The 19,700-nt window shown below is 35.4% G+C and overlaps 1 protein-coding gene across 3 annotated transcripts in view; it reads right to left on the bottom strand.

The window, feature by feature from the left end:
• Positions 1 to 5,885: 5,885 nt before the first annotated feature.
• Positions 5,886 to 19,700, bottom strand: part of LOC104124511 (serine/threonine-protein phosphatase 2A 56 kDa regulatory subunit gamma isoform) — a 53,494-nt gene continuing 39,679 nt past the window's right edge. For all 3 annotated transcript variants that reach the window (XM_035892446.1, XM_009636857.2, XM_035892447.1), the window contains 6 exons: positions 17,738 to 17,908; positions 17,093 to 17,220; positions 15,415 to 15,516; positions 13,222 to 13,294; positions 10,764 to 10,880; positions 5,886 to 7,538 (listed from right to left, as the gene is read on the bottom strand). In XM_035892446.1, the coding sequence (XP_035748339.1) occupies positions 7,407 to 7,538; positions 10,764 to 10,880; positions 13,222 to 13,294; positions 15,415 to 15,516; positions 17,093 to 17,220; positions 17,738 to 17,908 (723 nt within the window). In that variant the 3' untranslated portion in view covers positions 5,886 to 7,406. The remainder of the gene's footprint in view (positions 7,539 to 10,763; positions 10,881 to 13,221; positions 13,295 to 15,414; positions 15,517 to 17,092; positions 17,221 to 17,737; positions 17,909 to 19,700) is intronic.

The raw sequence follows: 19,700 nt of genomic DNA, 5'->3' as shown, positions 1-19,700 counted from the left end.
CCCCGACACCTGGGAGACAGAGCAGCCGCAGGCCTCCTTTGTCCAAAGAGGAAAAATGTTTGTTTCATGTGAAAAGCCCGACCCCCCTGCAGGAGCAGGGACACCGCTAACCAGATCAGGCTGCTCAGAGCCCCGTCCAACCTGGCCTTGGATGTTTCCAGGGATGGGGCCTCCACTACCTCTCTGGGCAACCCATTCCAGTGTTTTACCACCCTCATTGTAAAGAATTTCTTCCTTATATCTAGCCTACCGCAGCCTTCTCTTCTCCAGGCTGAAGAAGCCCAACTCCCTCAGCCTGTCCTCCTAGGAGAGGTGCTCCAGCCCTCAGATCATTTTTTGTAGCCCTCCTCTGGACCCGCTCCAACAGTTCCATGTCCTTCTTGTGGTGAGGGCTCCAGAGCTGGATGCAGTACTCCAATAATAAAATTTTACTACAAAATATGTAAATTTCCTACAAAATAAACCCAGAAGCCACGAGAACAGGTCGGACAAATGACTGTTTTCCATGAAGCAAGCAGCAGGCCCCCTTGTCACCATGCGGGGCAGATCAGACACGGCTTCCCTTCAGCAAAGAGGAACCCCCTACCCTTGTACCTTGGGTGCTTTATACATCCAGCTCATCCAACTAGCCCTGCTAGTTACATCTTAATGAATCCAGCACCCAAACCATTATTCCCAGTCTTTTGTGAGACCGTTTCCCAAAAGCATAGGAACAGAGAAAGGACAGAAAGCACAGCATGGAGAAGGGGAATTTTCCTTCAGAATCTCCTTTCATTTTGAAAAAATCCTTCAAGCTCTTCTACAGCTGCCACATCTCCCAGTGTGTATGTTCAACTGATCTAAAGTTTGAGTTTAGCTTCCTGCCGCCAAGATGGGCAACCCCATTCTTCCTTGCCCAAACTATTCCCCCTCCCTCGCCTGGTACTGGCTGCTATTCGAACTGCCTGGGAAAGGGGAGGCAGCAGTGAAATTGCAAAGCAACTCCACTGCCTCCCAAATACTACACTGGGGCTGATGGGTGACCTACAGTCACTCCAAGAACTCCAGTTCTTGTTCATATGGAGGTGCAGAAGGGGATGTCACCCAAAAAAGAAAAATAAGCAAACAAACCATACAAAATTGCCTCCGAACTCCACATCCTCAGGTGGATACACAGGCAAACGCAAGGGACCCTCAGGCCCAGGATTTGTTCAGATGTATTGCACAGGACATAAGGCCCCAGCTCCTCCATTTCTACCTGGAAAAAAGCATGCCTACGCTCAGGTAGGCTCCTAAGGGGTTCATGAGTCCATTTAACTTAGAAAGAACACCAATTTCTTAAGCAACAGACATCTCAAACCTTCTTGTCTGGAAGGAAAATGATCTGTTCAGCAGCCAAGTTTCGACCACGGCACCAGAACTGGTAGAGGTGATTCACTGAAAACCAAACAAACCCATTTAATTTTCACCCCTCCCCCCAGACCTTATTAGAAAGGTAAATTTTATTTTTGATGAAGAAAATTAGTGGTAGATACTCATTTGAATATTCTATTTATAGAATATAGTTACCTAGAAGATAGTGTTTAGTACAACACTCACCATTTTCCAAAGTCTAGTTTGCTCACCCCGTCGTTCTTCTACACACAGGTTATGTTTTAGGATTACATTTAATATGAAAAAAAAAAAAGAGCTATCTTTGCTAGGCCATCTGAATTTCATCAAGGCTACCCCAGATCTGGTCCTGCCTGACTGCTTTCCAAGCAGGGGAGAACTATCTACTTCTTACATCCACATAGTGTCAGTACAGGCCAAGCATCAAAAAAGCACAGATTAAATTAACATCCTGGCCTTCAGGAAGTTAATTAAAAGGGTATAATAATACCTTATGATACGATAATACTCTTAAGCAACCTAGATAGGTCTCAAGTGTAACTTGGCATCCTTTAGGTTAGCTCAAGCTGTGTTTCAAAGTGCTAGCGTGCACATTCTTCTAAAACAACCATCATGATGTGCTGCACCAAAATGTCACAAAATTTTTGTAGCTTACAAAGCAAGATACAATATTTCATTGCTGTAAAATTGCTGCCAGGAAAGAATAAAGAAAGTAAAGTAAGGAATTAAAGAAAAGAAAGCAGGGCAGAGATAGGAAATAAGACTTCAAGTTATTATTTATATACATTGCTGCTGAACTGCAGAGGAAGCAGGGTCACAAAACCCCAACAAGTCTCATCTTACTGTAGGTTTTCAAAATCACGTGCGGCAAGACTGTATGGTATAAAGAACAAGTCTAGGATTCTGATGCTAGGCTACTTGTAACTAAAAGCCAGCATAGGCAAGACACTTTGTATTCCTTTAATCACTTCAGCCATATCTACTGTGCCAAAGGAGGCAGGAAGATGATGTTTTAAGTTAAAGGAAGCCAAAGGAGGCAGGAAGATGATGTTTTAAGTTAAGTTAAAGGAAATCGAAGCAAAGACAAGATAAACTAGCTTTCTGCGCAAGTTCTCATCTTCAGTAAAAGCCTATGAAAAGGCTTTAGCTTGCTCAATCAGGGTGAAAAATAGTTTGCCTTGATCTACCCCTAGTTAATTCTGAATGTCCTTTTCTTGAATACACAAAGGACCCGACCCTTCTCACAGGCACGCGAAAAGCCATTGGAATTGGCCATACAAAAGGCAAGACTGCTGGTATGACACATTCCCCCTATAATTTAACTAAAAATAAGTATTTCAGAGAATCAGAATGAGAACTAGGACCTGTCAAGAGAGAAGAGATTTGCTCCTGGCAAATGTCACACAGCATATGTAGAAAGAACTTATTTTGCATAAATTACAACAGAAACTTCAGCAAAAAGAAAAAAAGATGTCTTTTTCCTATATTTAATAATTTGGTAGTATTTGAGACCAAAACCAAAGCAAAAAAACCCAAACAAGCAATCATCAGAGCAAATAACTTACTTTCTCACCTCTAATCCTCTTGCAGCTCTAGTTCTACAGCCAGAGTACAAGAAAAATTACTACGGCAAGGCTTTCATATTAGCTTGAACCCTCTTAGTGTGGTCTTCTGGATCACAAAAATGCCTAAAATAGCTTGAGGCAGATTATGTGAAGATCATTCTGTCCTTTGCAGCAGAACAGTGGAAGCCCTTTCCCCTCAATGCATTAGGGTTGATGCTTATGGAACTTCATGCTCTGTCTCTGCAGGAGTGAATGCAGTCCCAGTACGACTGGGTTCAGAGAAAGCCAGCTGCAGTCATGCTGCTCTTCAATTATGTGAGGAAGGAATTAGGTATTATCTTCTTTAGCCCCGCAATAAATTCTCCCCTGGGAAATTTTTCATACAAAATTTTTAACTACATGAAAGTTTTATTTCATAAGGTGAAAGACAGCTCAAGCAAAGTCTCATCACATAAAAGAAACTATAATCCAGGGAGACAGCAATATGGTAATTAGAATGGCATTTCTTAATTAGCTAAATGCAGTCTGAGACTCCACAAATACTATGCACAGTTAAGGACAAGATTTAAGCAGAAATGCTCCACTTTTAGGTGGATGGTCCATAATGGGACCCAGATCAATATTCTGGATAACCTGGGATCGTAGCTATCTCCTGTAAGTACCATTTCTAAGGTACCAAAATAGTTTCCTTAAAGCAAACCAAACCTCCAAACACAAGCATACTGACTGGTGCTACACTACCACCTTCCTTTCCACTTCTAAAAAGCCAAACCAAGCAGGCAGTGCCAAAAAAAAGTTTGTTGGTTAAAGCCCCTGAGCTTAATTTCCTTAGAGAGAAAGGATTAAAGTTCACTTCCTGAACAGGCTTGCAACTCAGCAAGGTATTTATACAGGAAAAAAAAACCCCTCACTACCACCAGTATTTTAAAACATTGTATTTTGAGAGGTACTTGACTCTAATTTTGTAAACCAAACAACTGAATCCTCAGCTGTTTCAGTATCTAGTTTTTGATTCGTGACTAAGCTTGGGAGTGCATACAATGTTTCCTTCTGAATTTATGCAGAAAACTATTTCTTTCAGTATGCAAAGGCTTCATTTATAACTCAAATCTGTTACATTTATAACCCAAGTCAGTAGTGACATACCGACACCAGGTTTACAACTCCCTCCCTGCCCTGAACCCACCACTTACTGAAAGTCAGCTTTACGCGAGTAATTTCCTTAGTTCTTTTGAGGACTTTTATGGATTCCAGAGGGAGACAATTCCTACTGCAAACTTAAGTTTTTTCCTACATCCTTGCCACCTGGCCACATATCACCTACCCCACTATAATCCCTAATTTTATGTCTACTTTGGTTGAAGCCTGTCAATATACAAGCGTTGTGGGGAAAAATACTTGGTACGAAAGGTGCATCTTTCATATTTGTAGACTAGAGATTTATCAAATTCCTTTCAGTACTGATAGTTGTTCTAAAAGTTAAGCCTGCTTTTTCTACTGAATATCCATTATTCTCTTTTTTTTTTTTTTTTTACTAATGGCCTTTCCATAAATATTTTTTGCTTTTGTGAAATTTAGGAAATTACTTTAATTTGTACAGCTGATTCTGCAAACAATAATCTGAACGCACCCCCAAACACCCTGTGCTAAATTTAGTTTCATGATGAGCAAGTAAAATTCACATGTTCTTTATTTGTCCATATAATACACCATTTTTTTTTAAAGTTTTAAAATTAGATAAAAGCATATTAAATGGCAGGTGTATGAAGTTCTTCAGAAACAATGCCAGAACAAAAAATTGAATTACAAAACGTTAAAAAATATGTAGGTACATTTGAACTTAACATTCCACTAACGCATAATGTTACAGATATTGTCTAATGAAAAATAATTGTGCCACTTACCTATTTTTGCTGTTTCTAGGAACTTTTTATTCTGTACATAGGACAATTCTGTACAAAATATGAAGTCTACATTTTTATTACTTATTACCATAAAACAAGGTACAATGTATGTACAATATTAAAATGAAGCCATACTAAAGCCACACTAAAAAGACACTTGTAATATTACTTTTGACATTCCTGATGTACAGGTGTAATTTTGGAAAACAGGGAAAGGTGTCAGACAGAACTTTATGAAGAACAACAGTCACCAAAATTCTACTTTAATTTTTCTTTTTATTTTGGATGTATTAGTTTTAGAATAGTTTAGTACAGCATTATAAGAAGGATATAAATATTGGTAATAAACATGCTAAACCATTAGTGGTGATAGGTTTTGGAATATTGCCTAAGTAAATGGTCAGTGGCCCAAAACGTCAAATATGAATTTATGGTGAACTTAAAGCCTTTAAAAATACCATAATACTTCCCTTTTTGGTGAATGTTTATCTTCAATAAAGAACAGAAATAAAATCTAGACAGTGAAAGATGTTCTTATACGTTGAGCATCACACAATCAATCAAACATTGATATACAGGTTTCTTTTTTTTTCCCCCCCTTGGGTAACATAAGAATAATTCCTTTCAGCAACCTCTTGCACAAACATACTGAACACCCAAAATCAAAGGTAACTAATAGTCTACCAGCTAAAGATGGAAGTTCAAACAATGGTATATCAAAATACATAGACATTGCTTCACACAATTAAAAAAGCACCCTTTTTCCCTCAAAAGGAGAAGGCATCTTTAAACTGTTTTAATATAGTTTATCCTAATGGTAAAGCATATTATTTTTCAAGTTTTACAGGAAATGTTTTCAGACACAGTGGACATTCCACTTAAAGGTTGGGTTGGTCTTTAAATTTAGTTGTTGTAAGCCAATGTTTACCACCCACAATTTTCTTCCAATAGACAACATAACAAATATTGGAAATTGAACGTTAAATGCAACCAACAAACAGCAGGCACTACATCTGCACAAGGTTACTATGAATGTCTGCTTTGAGCAATTTTTTTTTTTTTAATGGATGCAGGAGACATTATACTTCCTTAAAAAGTAAAACAAAACTATTTTTAAAGAAGCCACATTTTTATCTCTTTATGCATCAAGACATTAAACATTAAGTTATATCATGTTACTGCCAGAGACAAAAGAAACTAATCACCCATTTAGAATAGCAGAACACATTTCAAACAGCTCATAAGCAGGATAAGTAAGTCAAAATACTGGCCACCCTGAGAGAAATCAAATATTGAAGACAAAGCACTATATTTTTAAAGAGATTTTCCTCCCGTGCTTTTCCATCTACAACAAAAAGCTCATTACATGCAAGTAATCTTGTGGAATATATAGCAGCATTTGAAGATCATCAGCAACTCAGATGCATTTTCAGTTCACTTGTGAGGTGTATTTGCAGCACATGTGCTCTTTACAACAACGACAAAAAATATTTTCACGGTAAAATTATGGTCACTATCTCCTCAGCTCTTAGACTCATTTAAAAAGAAGCAGAATGGAATTCAAGGGTCTGTTCTTTTTCTTATTTTAATAAGCTTGCGATGTTGTGTTTCCTGAAAGGTTATGTTCATCTTTCAGATAAAAACTGATGCAACTGAAATCACGCACAAGATCTGCCACAGAATATTGAACTCCTAGAGCCCAAGAAAAATGCTGAGTATTAAAAGCTCAGATAAGGGAGAAAACAGTGAAAGAGTATTTTATTGACTTGAAAAAACTTAAAATGAAATTTTATATTCTGTCTATTCCCAGTCATAGTAAAAATTTTCATTTTAGGAAAAATTCTTCTACCAGTTCATATCTGGAATACTGGTGCTGTATTATACACTAAAGACTGGAAAATATGGCTTTAAATATACATGAAGTATTAGGACATAGTATATATAGATATATATCTTTATCCTAAGTAAAGGAGAAATAAATTTACAGAATTCTTAGAAAGGAATGATGATTGAGGATTGTCATGAAAGTTACCAGTTTGTAAGCCATGTTTCATAATACGAAAGAATAACTATTTTCAAAACTGCTGGTATATTACAAGACAGCAATAATGTGGAAACAACTGTAAAAGTTGAGAAATCCTAGAAAAAGTTTAATTCTTAAATTTGAAATAATTTTACTTTTGAAAACACACATTTATCATCAGTACCAACTATTGGTCATTCACTTATTTAGGTGGAAAGAGTTTATAGAATGCTCTTCTCAAATAGGACTATAAAAAGTGCATGTTATCAGCTAGCTAGTACTATGATAACACCTCCAGGAAATTGTGTCCACTTGATTACAGTCAACCCAATATTCTGCATATGGAATTGGGTAATTTACCATTGTTTGAACTACTAATCTTGAGCTGCATACTCTATTAAGTTATTGCCTACAGAACTGGGTTGAAGAAAGCTTTGACTTTGTGTGTAACTGATTGGTATGGCACAAAAAAGTAAGTTCTACTGTAGAACTGAGTCCAGAAAAAAAACCTTTTCCTCCAAAATAATATTTCACTGTAATAGTTTAATGCCCATCATGTGATATTAATTCATCAGCTCTGCAATGTGATTCCAAGGCTTTCATGGTATAGATATCCTGAGGCAGTTCTGACTTGCGTCGCACAAGAGGACGATCTTTTTTCTGATCTTTCTGTGCCTGAAATAAAAATAGAACAAAGTTGGCCAAAAATATTAATTACTAAATAATTACATAAAATATTTCTCGCATATCAGTATGTTCACTTAGGGGAAAAGAAATTAAAAACATATGGGAAAAAGTTTGTACTTTCTCCTCTTTACCCCACCAGCTACCCAGTTTCAAGTCCCAAACCCATTTTTTTTTCTAAGAGGAAAAATTAGAAACAACTAACAAATTCTAAGCTATTAGCATCATGACATTACTACCATGATTATCACTTGATAACATTTTAAAAAATAAAATTATCATCTCTACATGCAAGATAAATGATCTTAAGTTTTTTTCCATGCTTCTAATTACTTGCACTATTCACGTATCTGAAAATTTGAAGTTCTGCTGTTTTATTTTACTAATGCTCTCTCAAAACCAGATAGTATCCTTCTGAGAGTATCTTGAAACTATATAATGGTGTCTTTATACAGTCCCCATGTCTGTCACACCTACCCTAATTTGCCTGTCACATCAATGATGTTTATTCATGTTCTTCTATAAAGAGTCCTTAAAAAAAAAAAAAAAAAAGACTGGCTTTTACTTAGCCATTGCTTTACTAGCATGTTGAAAAAGTTAGTAAGTCATGGTGGTCAAGTTTTATTCATAGCAAAGAGCATTCACTAAAAATGCTTACATAGTCTGGTATAGAGAAAAATTCCTGCTCTACTTTCCTCAGTCATTCCATCACCTCTTCAGTATGGGCATTCTGCTACATTTGCTAACCTCTGGCATAAACCTTACTTTCAATGAAACTGGATAGATCTTTATGTAGTTCCTCACTTCTGAAGTTTTATTAAAAAATAAACTAAGCTGTCCTTTTGACTTGTCTTTTTTTAAATTGGTAAACTGTAATATCTCTTGTTTGAGCATCCATTTCCCATGGTACTTAGCATGGGATACATAAGTGTCTTTCCAGTGTCCTCTCAAAAACTGATGCAAGAATGCTACCTAGCTTGCTTTTTGCAATACCCTAATCCTTAATCAATCCTTTTCCTGCCTGGTGACTCAGAGTTATCAATCTTGCAAGCTTTATACTCCTCACAGATTTCTATCAGTTCTTCTAAGAGTAAGAATTTCTGTTTTAAACCCTTCTATTAGCTCAGGACCATTCCCTTTGAAAAACAAGCTGATAACCTTCTAATAATCTCTTTTACTTCTTGCACACTTTCTGAGCAAGAAAAAGCAGTAAAAGCATGCACTTCGAGAGATGGCTAAAGAATGCTTAAACAGTTCCAACCCAAGTTTCAGAATTTATTTAGCTTACAATGTGTTTCTTTTCCATTAGTGTCATTTTTGTTAATCCCCACCCCTTCTAACAGGGGTGGGGGAGGAGGGGAAGGGGAAATCAATCTCATCCATAGGAATGCGATGCACTGATTTTCCAGCCGAAACGCTATCAATGAAGCTACACATAGCCCAAACAGAGCTCTTAAAGTTGAGTTCTTTGTAGAAAAGAAGGCAAGACCTAGGCAGAGTTCTTGATTTTAGGTTGGGCTGCCCTTACTTTTTGTGCATTTTATATTGTAGAATACTGGCCCAAATCCCCAAACACTTCAAGCAGCTGGGACTGGGAACTTTGTTCTTAACTACTTGTTCCAACTACTAGTATATGATCATACTTTGGCTGCTTTTCTTCTAGAACTAATGTTAAAGTACCCAAGAGTTAGGAGGTCTGAGTTTTAATTCCCACTGGCCAGGATGGAAAGTGAATAAAGGCTTCATAAATCTTGAGACAACGGTTATGTGCTAGGAAATAGCATAGTAAAAGATTGACACTACCATCAACAAAACTCTTAAGATTAAGCAGTAGTTTGTTTTTTTTTTTTTTTATTCAATAATCTTCTATGTACCTTTCTCCACTAGAACTAGTTCTAGCCTCTGGAGCTAGTGAAAGAAAGAAGACCCCTCTCCCCATCACGTAGGCCTGGCTAAGCTATCCAAGGTCTGAAGAAAGGCAGAGGTTTAAAAACTTTAGTCAGCCCGCTGCTCCTCACTGACTAGCTCTAACCAGCGTTGCCATTCAGGGGAACGCTACCCTCATTCATTGCCCTGGATAGGCATGTAATTCAGCCACCAAGATTTACATGTAATACATAGAATGCATGGGGTTCCACTCCAGAGATAAGTGTTTAAAAACCAGCAATCACTGAGCATGTCTTGGAGGCATTCCAGCGTTTCTTTTGATTTTGACCTTCATCCAAAATGCCATAGTACAAATAATAAAATAAAATCTTGCAGAATAATGACACTGGAATTTTAAGAAAGTACCATAGAAGGTTAGGTTGACCATATGCTTATTTTTACTACATTTCTTGTTTGATACATTGGTTCAAATTAACAGACTTCATCTCTGATCTCAACCAGCTTTTCAGCTCCAGATCATTTCTCTGGTCTTAAGTGTTGTTGGATTTAGAGATATTTATATTACTGATATTCCTACCAGACATCTTACTGATACTGGAATGCTCCCTGGCACCTCTCCATTTTCCATCAGCTCCAAGTTTAAAGCTCTAGTTTGAATGTCAGGATTCTGGTTCCACTTAACTGAAGCTGAATTTAGAATACCTGAAGATCACTAACCATTAGCTAAAGACGAAAAGACTGGAGTGACCTTGAGGGTCCTTGTCCTGCAGCAGGTAGTGGAACACAACAGATGGTGGACAGAGGAAGATGACCCATGAGTGGGCAAGACAAATGCACACTTTACACATTTTTTTCAAAACATAGTAGTAGCTTTAGCCACTAAGAAGGCTCTGAATAACAACAAAATGAAAATGTCACCCCTAGAATCTGACTACACTTTATACAAGTGTTCCTTACGAAAAACAAAACCTGTTACATAGAGAATAGAACACGATGGATTTTAGCCATATTTTTAACTATCCTTAAAGCATAATCACTGTTCCCATCGTGACACAAGAAGCTATTTCTAAGTGAAAAGAAAATGAAAGTTTCTGTAGAAGAAGTGTCAAAAGAGACCATACAGCAGATTCGCAGACATTAGAAATCTAACACTGTATTCCTGGCTGCTACAGTATCACTTAGAAGTAGATGATTAATGAAGTTTATTACTCTAGGATAAATGGTTACAGGGCTGAAAATATAACCCAAGTTTATGTCTAGGATTAGCAGTTGCTTAAAAAAAAAGTTATTAATAATTTTGAGTACTTTGTTATCTTTACATGGCTTTACCTGACAAGCCTCTTCTTTCACTGTCTTTTTCAGCATCTGCAAATCTTCAATTAAAGGCCCATCTGTTTCCATTGCAACAGGACTGTTCAGCAAACTCGTGTCACTATATGTTGGGTACTAATAAAATGCAAAGTGTTAAAATAATCATTCTTAGTAGTAATATCTAAATATTAAGAGTGTATTTGAGCATTTGAATGCTATGATTAGTTATTTGAAATTTGCTTCAATATCTTATGCTGCCAGACACCAATTTAATAAATTTTAAAAAGGAACTCCAATACTTTCACTTGGCAGAAGTGTCTGTTGAAAAGTAGTGTCAGAATACAAAAACCCCACACTTTGATTATCTGCGACTGAATTTTAAAATATTTAGATTTTGCCAGTATTGAATGTCCGTTTTGGCAATCATCTGAAGCTTTATTAATACACTGTATAGTGATTTGTGAACAGTGTAGCAATTTAAACCCAATGATTTTACTTTCTGGTGCAATTTTGTGTTGCAAGAGAAAATACATTGTTACAAGGTCAAATATGATTAATATATATTTAAAATAATTTCAAAACAAAATATTAAACCTTTCTGTCTTGAGAAAGTAAAACAGCCATAAAAAAATCATTTGGGAATAAAAAACACCTTGTAGAAACACTTATATAGTATCTAAGGCTTACTGTACAGCAACTTTAATATTTTAAATTCTATTTTAATTCAGCTGAGGTGTATGTGATCTTGAAATCAAAACCCATTTACGAACATACACACACACACACATTTTTCATCCAGTTCTCAAATATTTTAGTATCCAGGTGTACCAATAACTTAATGCAGATGATACAAAATAGAAAAAACTGACAGAAAGGATTTAACAAATATAATTTTTATGATCTAAAAATCTTAAAAAATATTCTTGTGTCATGCAGAGTCAGTTTTTTTTGAACAACAAGACTTGTCAGTAATTAGACAAATTAAAAAGTCAATAGACATTCCAGGAAAAAAACCACCTTAAAAATCCATTATGTAGAGTGCTAAAAGCATTTATATCCTTACGTCAATTCAGTCGAGCACTCAGTGTTCAAATTAATAATTTTTATTTTAAATTGTTTCCAATTATTAGCTCTCTTCAAGCATACTATGCAGAACATACTGTATACAGGTTGTGTTAACCAGTTTCAGAAAACATACACAGTTACAAAAAATTACTTGGGAAGAAAAGGAATTTACACTGTAGAACTCTAAATTTTACTACAAGTCAATCCCCTTATTTATCCAGACATGCAATAGTTCATGATTTGTGACAGCAAATGACCACATATATCAAGTACTCTTCAAGCAAGGCTTTCGTACAGCTTATCTGATTAGAGGAATGTTTTCTCACTGAAAGTCAACTGCTGCTTTCGTATGAATGGTTCTTTTTTTGATTGATTTAACTGATCTGTTGTCAACTAACATTTTGTTTAATTTTAACAAATTTTATTTGAGCAGTTTAGTAATTGTTCCCTGAGAAATGCCACAAGAGGAAAAACACATTTATGAAATTCCTCCTTCTTAGGAAAAAAGATGACCCCATACTTTCTGTTTTAAAATAGCACCAAGATCATAAAGTGTCCCACTTCTGTTTATAGAGTACCGTTACTCCACCTTCCATCACTTTAAACTCAGCTAGATGATGTTGGAAAGATACAGTACAGTAAGTTTCTTGCTGCACAATAATAAAATTCTGTCTGAAAGGTAAATGAAATATTTGGGGTCTTTTTTGTCCACAGCAGCAATCAGTATGATTGAGATAAAGGAAAATTGGCAGTGTTCCCCAAGCAAATTAAGTAGGGGGGAAAAAACAACCCCAAGCCAAACCATCCCCTTCTCCTATAATTTCAAAACATAGTGAGTAGTCAAAAGGATCTTTGTTTATCAAAATTTCAGTTACATCAAGTAATGCCTGAGAGGATGTTTTCCCTTTCAGTAAGAACCTGAGCTGCAGGTTCACCAGAAGACTGGCCCAAGGCGAGTAGGAGAACAAATGCAGCAGACAAGAACGCACAATATTACTTTAATCCATTTGACACAGAGGAAGACTGACCAGTCATAACTCACAGTTTGCAGAAAAATCTCTTTTGTAATATATTGTTTGCAAAACAGCTTTTCAAGAGAAACCAATTATGGCATCTCTGTATTTTCCGTAATTTTGCACAATAAACTTTTCAAACCGCAATACAGTATATTTCCTATTATAAGAAAAGGGAAAAAGTACTTCATATCATACTTTTCAGAAACCTTTTTTAAAAAAATAATTACTTGCACAAGAGAAAGGTTACAAATTTTAAAAGTACTTTTATTGTATATCTTTCATAATACAATTAGTGAAATTGCTTTATTTCCATGATCAGTCAGACCTGTTTCCCCCACTGATATTTAACAAAACTAAGGTATTTAAACATGAACATGTTAATCTTTTCTAAATACCTGGGGATTTGATTTGGCTAGATTTTCTATTTTAACCCATGCTTCTTCCCGTTCCTTCAATTTTAGCTTCTCTCTAGAAAAAAAAAAAAAAAATTAGAAGCAATAATGGGAAAAGAAGGTTAAATCTTACATCACAACACTTTCTTTAACATGAAGAAATTCACTAGAAGAATTCAACAGAATAAATTATTTAGCCATTCCTGTTTCAGCCAACTGCCCAAAATATCACTTACTGTTGACAGGATAGTTTGCATCATACCAATACCCCATGATCACAAAGCAACATTAAAAGGGAAAAAACATTATTTTCTCATTGAAGCAAGAAACTGGCTGATATCAGTTTATCTTTAGTAACTGCACATTGTTAAGAGATTTAAAATTAAAACAGAAAGAAGTCTTGATCTATACTGAAAGTGTTTGTGTTTTAACTTTGTAATATTTGAATTCTGTATTGAAACATAAGAAACTAATATCTGACCATAAAAAAGGGCAGAGATTCTTACCGTCAGCCCAACGGCTTTAGGTAACGTTTAAAGGAAAAGGCCCAGAGACATTTTGAATTGAACAGTAACAGAGAAGTACCCAACAAACCCACACTCATTCAAGGGAGTCACAAGCCAAGAGGGATGACATGGGATGCTTTTTTTTTTCCTTTTTAAATTTAAGTAGGAAAGGTTTGTCTCCTTATGCCTAATGTAACTAAAAATGGTAAAATCTACGGGTTTTCTCCTTTCTTTCTTACAGATAAAAAACTCATTGCAGAGACTAGAACGAACACTTGTCTGTCTTTGAAAGGTGGTAGAATTTAAAAGGGCTTTGAACTTAAGAGTGCTAAAAATGCTCTCAAGCGTCAATGCATAGAGCAGATGATCCAAATGTTAAAAAACCAAAAAAGGCAGTTATATTCAAAAACATACACAATTTGCCTCCAACTGTCAATTAAGTTAAGTTTGGGCTGTGGTGGAAGTACTCTTTAACCACCCCCTTTCAAGTTCTTGCGTGGTGGTGGTTTGGTTTTTTGTTGTTGTTACAACAACAATCAGCACTCTGCCTGCCTTAGTTCACACTCAAAATGCCACCCCAAAACCCCCCAAAAAACAGAGAAGAAAAGATTGCTTTCCCATTTAAAAGGGATTCTACTTATTTGCTATGAGGGAAGAGAGACTTACGTTGTCTTTTTTTAAAAATCAAATGTTCAAATTGTGGTATCTACTCACATACACACAAATTTATTATACTACAAGCTCATTCTTGCTTAAACTCTAATAAGGAACTTCAAAACTTGGACAAGTCGATCCACATTAAGAATTTGTACTATTTCCAGTATATTGGTTTAAAATGGGTGTATCATTTGAACCGCTACTTGAAGGAATCCCTGTTTACTTGGAAATTAAAGTTCAAATCCAGGTACTTTCAGTACCCACTTTTTAACTATGCCTCCCAGTCCCTAAAATGAGGGCCAAACCATTAATACTTTTGACTTCTCAATCTCAGTTTAGTAGGCATTATAATATACTGAACATTCAAAAAGTTACGTCTTTGTAATGGAATTGGAAATAGAGGAACACAAGATAAGTGACTTTATGATCATGTAAGTTATCTGCATTTTTGGGCATAAACCAGAAAAATTCTAGCTTCCAAATCCCTGCTCTGTTCACTAGCCTATGCAAGAATATACTAAACTCAGCAGGATTTGTCTGGCAAATAATGTACGAATGCCCTGTATTACAATAGAGTAACAACTCTATTTCAGGCAATTTTAGAAAAACATGCACATGTGCTCACACAATGCAATGCTGAGGAGTGCTTTAGGAAGAACTGAGTGACAACATGAAAGAAAATAACACTGGGTAAATAAAGCATGCTAAAACAAACACAGGATGTAAACAAAACTGTTTAACAGATCTTTTATACGGGGCTCCATGATTAGCAGTGTCCCTCTCAAAAAAAATCAGTTTTTAGGGAGATGGTGACCCCCAGCAGTATTAGGCCAAAGATGACATGAAGCATCCTATTCTTTCGAAGATTTTACAGTTCATGTATAACAATAAGTTCAACCAAGTCAATTTTGAGACTGTTGTATTATAATCAAATGGGTGTAACTTCCCACTAAAGACACTGTATTTTTTCAGAGCTAAAGCACTCTGAACAAATTATTCAAGGACAGACAGACACACTGACATGAAAACTTACTTCAGTTTTTCTGCTTTAAATTGCTGTGTGCAGTCATCGAACAGTTTTTGGTTCATCTCCATGAAGAGTTTCAGAGCATTGTATATCAAGCCATGTATTGTCCTATAAGTAAAACTTCTGGTTGAAACTCAGAGTACTTTAAACTTTGAAATCTATTTTTTCTGGTCAACAGTAGCCAATAGCCTACATAACTGGAAAATTACATCATTTCAGAATAAGTGGAAACAAAACTAGTTAGTGGAAGTTTCAGTTTACCCTCTAAAGGGCTAACACAAGTACTAAAATTACCAACTTGGAATGCAGTTTTCTTATGGTACAGTACTACTCATCACTAACACTTTTCATGTTTAAACTTCATTTTTAATACTATGGCTATCAATACAGGACTAGTTTTGAAATTTAGTAGCTGACACTAGTCAAACTAGGGTTATTAGAGAGAATGCAAGATGATGTTAAAGATCTTGATATATGTAACTTACTGGCAACTGACAAATTCAAGAAAAAAAGTTAGTGATTAAAAGGAGCCTAGAAAAGACACCATTCATTTTGAAAACTGCCACACAACAACAGCACTCACTTCAACACAATTATGCCAGGACTCTTTAGAAAAGTGTTAGAAAAGTAAAGCAGAAAAATCAGAAAAATTAAACAAAAATAATCTTCTTTATGAAGCACTTTCACAGAGGAATTTATAGTTCCAGTCTGTAATCTATTGCTGATCATTAAATCCAAAAAGCAATCAGTTACATGATTACTTTGTATAATTCATGTGAGTGACAAGTAAGATTGCAGCTGTACTGGGTAGTGTGACTTCTGCTCAGAATAAAATGAATGCATGGCCTTCATGGAAGCCAGAAAAAACAACCAACAGCAATCCACATCTACTATGTACAATTGCATCACTGAATCAGAATTTTATTAATGAGTACATTATTTGTTACTGCTCACATCCAGTGACAGTAACCAATCACTTTAACATCACTTTATCTTCCATTTCTTTTCCTGTGTTTAGTGGCAGACTGATTATGCATTCTGGGCCAACCCATCAGCAGTCCTCAATTCATGGCCAGCGCTAGACTGCAATACTTTCGCCATCCCAGCAGTTGCAAAATAGCTCAAAGAGGCACTTTACAATGGAACAGCTGCAGAAAGGAGCTGACCAGGCCTGTTTTCATGTGCAAGTACTATGTTAATTGTGGGGAAAAAAGTGAAAATAGTCAATGGAGAAAGAAGAGAAAACAATAAACAAAAAGGAAAAAAAATAAAGGAGGAAAGGAGAAAATGACCTGATCTATAACATATTTAACTAGAATGCAGAAGAAATGCAAATCAGCAAAGAAGTTAAGAGATCAGAAATCAAAGTCAGTCTTTAGAAGTATCTGAACTACAGACTAATGCCGAATTTGCTTTATATTAATAAAAATACATCACGGATTAGAGGCATTAAACCACTGTTTCTTCTTTAAGGAAGAAAGAAAAAACTATCTTCCTCAATTCTTAACATTTCCTAAAAATTTTGACAACTGTAGTCTCCTCCTTATCCAGCAACTTCAATGTCGTATTATGAATAGCTCAACACACTGCTAAAACTAGCAACTCAAAAGATCTGAGACACTTTTAAGCTTAAAACTAGACAGAAGTGAAGTAGCAGAATTTTATTTGAACCAGCGTTTCTTACTTGTTCCAATGCGTCTTTGAATTCCGGTACAAGGATGGAAACATGATGGGTAAAATCTTTGCTGCATTATCACTAATTAAACTCATAATATATTCATTATTCCAGTAGTATAATGCTCGCTCTGCAACCTAAGACAACATAAAAAAAAGGAACACTTCTTCAGACAATCTCTTAAAGAGCAAATAATTACACATTTGGCAAATATAAGGGACAGGTAAGAAAAGTTGCAACTTAGAAATGGGAGTCACAAGAGGTGATGGAAAGAGAGATGGAAAAATTGCTTTTTCCTTGACAGGGACATGATTCAAATGATAACCCATGAACTCTGAAGTTCAAGTAAAGAAATGTTTTCTCAAAGAAAGAGCATTTGTAGAACTCTATTACAAGCAGTGAAATGCAAATGCTATGTACTGAAATGGTTCAGGTACTTGCAAAAACAAGTGAGCTTTTTAGCTTTCATGTTAAGCTTAACATTGAAGTGAATCGCCCAATATGAATGCACATATTGCACTCTTGAAAAGCAACAATAAAGCTAACATTTGGATCCCCAAAACTTGACATAGAATTGAAGACTTTTTTTGCAACAACTAAACAAGTCTGCTTTATAAAAATCCTCCTATGATTGTTCATTCAGTAAGTACAGACCTGAAAGTGTGGACTGGACACGCATTTGGCTAGCTGTCTGAAAAGAGGCTCCATAACTTTTACAAATTCAGATGGTTCAATAACATCTAAAATTTCTTCTAGTTCATTTAAAAACATGACTTCTTTTGGACTGTGAGTCTTTGGCCAGTATTTCAGCAGTGCCATTACAACCTGTAGAGACAAAGTAAATATAATCTTCATGATAATTTGACTTTACCTTGCACTAAATTACATCTCATTAAGAAGTCTGGTATTTTAAACAGAACACAAAACTTAGATTTCTTGTCCCACGTGACAGCAGTGATCAGATATTGTTCAGTGTCACAGGAATGTTAATAGGTCTAAAAACACTTCTTCAGAAAACAAACATTATACATTTAAAAGACATGTTCAAAAACAATCATCAAAAGACTAGAGAAAGTAACCTGACATCTAACTTAACATGACCATCAAATCAAAGTGTAAATTTGCTGCAATACTATGGGGAAAATTATCTGCCACTTAAATGACAGCAGCTTTCAATCTCTCATTTCTTGGAGGCATACTCCAAAGTTCAAGAAATTAAAGTTCTATCGCTACATTTTAAGAAAAGTTTTACTATAAATACCCAAATTGAGACCAACTACTCTAGGCATGTCGTTCTTAAACGTTGAGTTTTATTTGACTATATTACTATAATCACAGTCTTAAGTTTCTTCATGATTATTAGATTATTTACCCAGCTTGCTGAAGCACTTTTTGCCTAGCAAACCATGAACACTCAAAAGATAGGTGGAAGAAGGGGGGGGGGAGGGAAGAGACAACTAAGGCATCCATAAAGATGCGACACAAAAGGAAGTCATCTGCCACTTGGCTCTTCAGAAATGTTTCTGAAGTCTAATTGAAAAACAAACTCTCTCATCTATTGAATGTGTAAGAATTTAATTCTGAAAAGTGATACTACTTCAGCAGTTAAATATATTTAGACACTGTATTTATTAGTGGAGTTAATAAATTACATAATAATTTATTCAAGAATCTTCAAAACCCATGAAGTTGTATTGAAGGAATAACGACTCTTGTGCTGTTAGCAATTTGTGATTTAAGGAAAATGCGAGCAGACCCAAATGGTTTTGTTATGAAAGGATAATGATTTCTTTTCCCCAAAGATGCCAGTTTTCAAATCAAAGTTAAGATTTTAGAAGTTTTTAAGGTCCCTCCCTCCCCAACAACTGTTTTCCATATGTGGCAATTTGGTGCCAAACAATATTCAAAGGATATTTAAACTACGTTAAATATTTAAAAAATGAGTGGCATAGCACTGATCTTAAATTTAGATATTTTTGATGAGAAATTAACACAACCTTCAAAATATAAGTTTATAAATGCTTCTGTTTTGTGGTTTAAGATTAAAAAGCCACATAAAGAACAAAAATATGACAGTGTCTGTCTTGTCCTAGATGTAGAACTGAACAACACGCCTCCCCCCCAAATAGTAGACTTCTTGAAAAACTATTTTAAAATAAAATAAAGTTTGTATTTATTTTATATAGTTAAAAAGTTGCAACAATTCATTAGCCTCTCTCTCAGACAACAACTTTTTTTTCTCATTTACGAAAAAGAGCAGTCTTTTTTTTGTCTTCTGAAATGGAGGACATTTTTAGAGAAGTCCAGCTTTTCTTATGTAAAAATTATAAGCAATATTTAATATAATCACTGACAAGATAACTCAGTGAGAAATTAGTTCATCTTTCATGTATGTATTATTTAATCATGAAAGCAGACACTATGTCCTCAATGAAGCCTTGGGAAATTTATGCAAATTTTTTTAGTAAGATGTCAAAAAGCCTCATATAACAATTATAAGGGGAAACAAAGTGTTTTGTTTTATAATGACCAGAATTTTTGAAGGGGAACTTAGTACTTTGGTGATGCATGTGCTAAGTTTTTAAGAATGTTGTAGTCATGTATTAATTTGGGATCA

The sequence above is a fragment of the Egretta garzetta genome, unplaced genomic scaffold, assembly GCF_000687185.1.
Source record: "Egretta garzetta isolate BGI_Z169 unplaced genomic scaffold, ASM68718v1 scaffold374, whole genome shotgun sequence".
In the NCBI taxonomy this organism is placed as follows: domain Eukaryota; kingdom Metazoa; phylum Chordata; class Aves; order Pelecaniformes; family Ardeidae; genus Egretta; species Egretta garzetta.
This window is presented reverse-complemented; position numbering and strand designations above follow the sequence as displayed.